We start from the raw sequence: 4,518 nt of genomic DNA, 5'->3' as shown, positions 1-4,518 counted from the left end.
CCACGCCGAGGCTGCACCCGAGCCGAGTTTCCCGCCGAGGGGCACAACCCAACCCAAAGCTCCCAAGCCTAGCGAAAGTGCGAAACACGTCCAGGAGGGGCGTTGCTTGCGTGTTCCGGTGGGGAGTGCAAAACATTTTGGACAGGCCCCGGTGGGCAGGGTCCGCCTTCTTTCTCCCCCCTCGCCTATTTAAGGCCGCGCTCCCCACCTCAGTTGCCCAGAAGTTGCCCCTCCCCCTCCCCTCCCCTCCCCTCGGATGCCCGTCTCGCTCCACACTCCGCTCTCGGTCCCTCCCGTCGCAGCGCTGCCGCGCCGGGCGGCCATGGCAGAGTAAGTGAGCCTCTCTGACCCGGTCTCTCGGTCTCTCTCCTACTTTTCTGCTGCTCGGGATCCTTTTTGTTTTATTTTCTCACGTGGTCTGGTGGTATTATCTGCTTCTGGGGTCTGGGTTTCGGTTTGATCCGGAGGGGCGTCGCGATTGATTCCGGTAGGTGGTTTCTGGAGAAGATCGGATGGCGATGCAGTGGGAGAGGAGATGTCGGTCTGACGGGGCGATGAGCGTGGGATCGTCGGGGAGCAAGACCGGTGCGAGTGCGACGCCGCTGACGTGATTCAGAGCCTTCCCCCCGAAGGAAGCAGAGGAGTTCTCGAAAAAAAAAGGTGGAGGGTGACGCACCGACGCTTCGCACCGCCGGCGTGAATCCGGCCCGGCTTTCCTCTTTGTTGCAGCGGCAGCGCAGGGGGTTAATGGTCGGCTGAGGTGCCGGTGGAGCCGTCTCGAGTCTCCACTAAGCAGAGAAGGGTGGCGCCTCCGGCCTCCGCGCAGTCGTCGTGAATCCGGCCCGGTTCTGCTCGTTGCTGCAGCGGCGGTGGTGCAGGGGTTCACGATCGATCTGCTTGAGTTGGGAGGGCTCTGTTAAGCGGAGACTCATCTGCTCGCAGCTGTCTGTCACAAAGCAGAGTAAAGAAGTGTCTTGTCCGTTTCGCTCCGTTTTGTTTCGTGGGGACTGCTCCGATCTCGTGGTCACAGGGCAGACTAGAGTTCGCAGATTTGTGCTGTTGGGTCGCCGTGTTGCATCACACCTCGTTTGATACTCTTTCAGTTTAGCCTTCAGGTTTCCGTTTGTGTGCAGTGACACACAAATGACAGCTGCAGGTTTAAGAACAGAGCACCTGTTCTTAAATTCCAGTGCTTCCAGCTGGAAACTGTTGGTGGCATTCTGCGAACCTGATCATGACTCCACATGTCCATTACATCATTGACTTTGGTTGTTAAGATCAATGGGCATGCTCTGCAATCTGCATTAGTCTCCTCTTTCTTCTGAAACAGAGTTCAGTGGTCTATATCTGTCTTTGGCCTAATACGTTGAAAATAGCAAAGCAAGGCAAAAGATCTTGAAAGAAGCACTTATCTATCAAATTTATTGAGCAGTACATAATTTATTACTCCTATCTTCGTTCCTTTGATTTTTTTTAGTTAGTGAACAGTGACTATTCTTGATTAGTTGGCTTTAAGTTTATGGCAGTTAATATCCTATGACTGAACCTAGAATTCATATAGATGCCTGTCTGTGTAAACATTCTTTCATATATTTCCATTTAGCTAGTTTTTTTGTCGAGAAAGGTATGAAAGAATATAAAAAAAGGTACTAGATAATTTTTTGTTGAGAAAAGTGGGATCTCTATCATGTATAATTAATTGAATTTGTTATCTCACAGATTCTTCAGGTCATTGATCGTTACTACCAAGACAATTGCTACGATGATAATTCATCCCTCGCTTTGCCAGGTTGAGGAATTGCTTGCATGGATGGAGTGCCCAAATTGCAAATACCGCATTGATAATACTGATGTAAGTAGCATCCACTCTTTGCATTTACTTTTATGCTCGGTTCTCTTGTAATTCCCCCCCATAAAAATCTGGTGCATCTTGTACTCCCCCTGTTCCTGATTTCTGGGCATCTTGTGGTTGCACTTCATGCTTTGTGTTGCAGGTTTTATCACAGTGGCCAGGACTCCCTGCTGGTGTCAAATTTGATCCAACTGATCTCGAACTGCTTGAACATTTAGAAGGAAAGGTTGGCAGGGCAGCGTCCCATGTACTAATAGATGATTTTATTCCAACCATAGGGGAGGCCCAAGGAATCTGCTATACACATCCGGAAAATCTCCCTGGTACATGATTCTTACTTGGACTTGCTATCAGGGCCTTCTGATTTAAATACTTATACCATGCAGAGTAATTCTTGGTAGTTAACTCATATACCCCTGTAGGTATCAAGATGGACGGGAGCACCGGTCACTTCTTCCACAAAGTATCCAATGCATACGTTGTTGGCAAGCGTAAGCGTCGCAAGATTAGCAATAGTGACCACACTGTCTGTGATGAGAATATCAGATGGCACAAGACTGGAAAATCCAGATCTATCTTAGATAATAACGGTGTCATAAAAGGATGGAAGAAAATATTGGTTCTTTACATTGGTTATCGGAAAGGAGGTGGCAAGACAGAGAAAACTAATTGGAGAATGCATCAGTACCACCTTGGGGTAGATCAAGATGAAAAGCAGGAGGAGCTTGTTGTTTCCAAAGTCTTTTATCAGGTGCAGTCAATGAATGCTGGGCAGTCTCTAGTGTGCGGTGTTAGTGAAGAATTCGATTCATTTGCTGGGGAAGACGATCCTACAACCACAATGACATACCCTCTGCAGACTCGTTGCCCAAACGGTAGCCCATCCGGAACCGAGCAGAATCAGGTATATCTTCATTGCCTATGTGAAAACTTCTGTCTAACTTTATGGATCATATGAAGCTTCAGTTTTCCTATGTACATGAAATAAATCCTATGTACATCAAGTGAACTCTGTTTGTGAGATTATAGAGTATTGACTTAATAGTAGTGATCTGTCGGTGAATTACTGGGGTACCCTGAAACAAACCTTGCAATACTAGGATCCCACTGTTGCGATTGCGATTCCTTCTCAGCTGTAGGTTCAGGTAGTGGATGCTATACTGCACCAAAATCAACAAGATACTCCAACTACAGAGGAAAATTTCCTCTGCTTGCAAGAGGGCTTCCAAGAGTCGCACAGATATATCAGAAGCTTCAAGTCCTTATAAAGATCCATGCATATCAACTTAGAGTAGTACATATATCATCAAGCCTTCTGATTCCTTTACTACCAATTGGCAGATTCAATACATAATCGATCCTGATGAGTGATTACAACAATATACTACCTTTGAGCTTGTGTGGCAAGCTTTTCATGAACCCAAATCACATCTTGAATAGGACATGCATTTTACTGTTTCAGCTGCTAAGATAACCCCCTCAAGTTATGCCTTCTTCCTGAATTAACATTGTGTATGTACACAGTAGTCAGCAGAGTACAATGTCACCTTGTACATTGTGACAACTCCTGCATCTCACTGCCACTCATGTTACTTGTTACCGCTGCAACTGTGACAGGAGGAGGGAGAGTCCCGCATGTCAACTGTTCGGGAAGCCGTGGAATGGCTCGCTGGAAGCTCGTCGCATGCCGTGGAGGACGCACCACTGTCTGGCCTGGATGAACACCTGTCAAGCGGCGGGACCGCCTACCCTGACCCTGAGGGGCAGCCTCTGCCGCTTGACGCGGAGGCGCTCCAGGAGTTGCCCGACCTCGGAGCGCCTCCGGATATCCCCCTTCCACCCGTAAGTGCACCGATTGCCGCCACGTTTCGTTTCCCGGTGCATATATATTTCTCATGGCTCATCTCCTTGTCTAGTGTATGTTTTCGGCAGGACATGAATTTGGAGTCGCAGGATAGCATGGAGATGTGGCTGGCCAGCGTGTTAACAGAGGATGAGGAGGGGTTTGAAGTAGCGGAGCAACGAGAAGAGGCCGGTTTTTCTCCGTGATGTAGTAGTATGTTGTATCTCTGTGCATGAGTGATGGATCTCCGAGAAAATTTTGTATATGATACTGGAGCTTGCCAATTGAGCATTGCTCGGCTATGTTTAATGTTTGTAGTAGTAGCAGACATTTGTTTTCAAAAATGTAAATGTGGGAGCACCACTCCCAATTTCATAGCCATAAAAGTCTGAATGATATACAACAACAGTCAGTCCTTCTGAAAACTTATCAAACCCACAACGCGCCGAGTGCTTGTTCCTGAATACCAGACCAAATATGCCCGCCAAAAAAAGAAGAAAGAATACCAGACCAAATAGTGCTTGTTCCTGAATACCAGACTCGGGGGACGACTAGGTTTTCCCTCCGCCACCTCCCCATCCCGCGCCCTCCCTCACTGCCGCCTCCGGTGGCCACTGGCCCGCGGCAGCGGTGAGGCCTCCCCCGCCTCCTTCTCTTCCACCTCTGCTTCCTCCCCTCCGGTGCACCACTTCCCGTGCGTGAATCCACCGCGGCTGCAGCTCTGTGCTTCAACTTCTTCGCGACCACGTGGCTCGTTGGTGCTTTGATAGCCGTCCATCGTCCATCCAACGCTCGCCATTCCTCCATACCACTTCGCGTGTTA

General features: G+C 48.6%; 1 protein-coding gene across 2 annotated transcripts; it reads left to right on the top strand.

Annotated features, from left to right (window-relative positions):
* Nucleotides 1–234: 234 nt before the first annotated feature.
* LOC123189528 (NAC domain-containing protein 73) lies at nucleotides 235–4,108 on the top strand. Of its 2 annotated transcripts, none has more exons than XM_044601962.1 (6): nucleotides 235–330; nucleotides 1,720–1,852; nucleotides 1,995–2,175; nucleotides 2,275–2,756; nucleotides 3,470–3,694; nucleotides 3,785–4,108. In XM_044601962.1, exons 1-6 carry the CDS (start codon nucleotides 257–259, stop codon nucleotides 3,899–3,901), a joined length of 1,212 nt encoding a protein of 403 aa, XP_044457897.1. In that variant the 5' UTR covers nucleotides 235–256; the 3' UTR covers nucleotides 3,902–4,108. The 2 variants fall into 2 exon arrangements, with proteins under 2 accessions (XP_044457897.1, XP_044457899.1); XM_044601964.1 differs by having other exon boundaries at nucleotides 3,769–4,101.
* Nucleotides 4,109–4,518: the final 410 nt, after the last annotated feature.

Source organism: Triticum aestivum, chromosome 2A, assembly GCF_018294505.1.
Source record: "Triticum aestivum cultivar Chinese Spring chromosome 2A, IWGSC CS RefSeq v2.1, whole genome shotgun sequence".
Taxonomy (NCBI): Eukaryota; Viridiplantae; Streptophyta; class Magnoliopsida; order Poales; family Poaceae; genus Triticum; species Triticum aestivum.
Note: the sequence above shows the minus strand (reverse complement) of the source record. Positions and strands in the feature narration are given on the sequence as shown.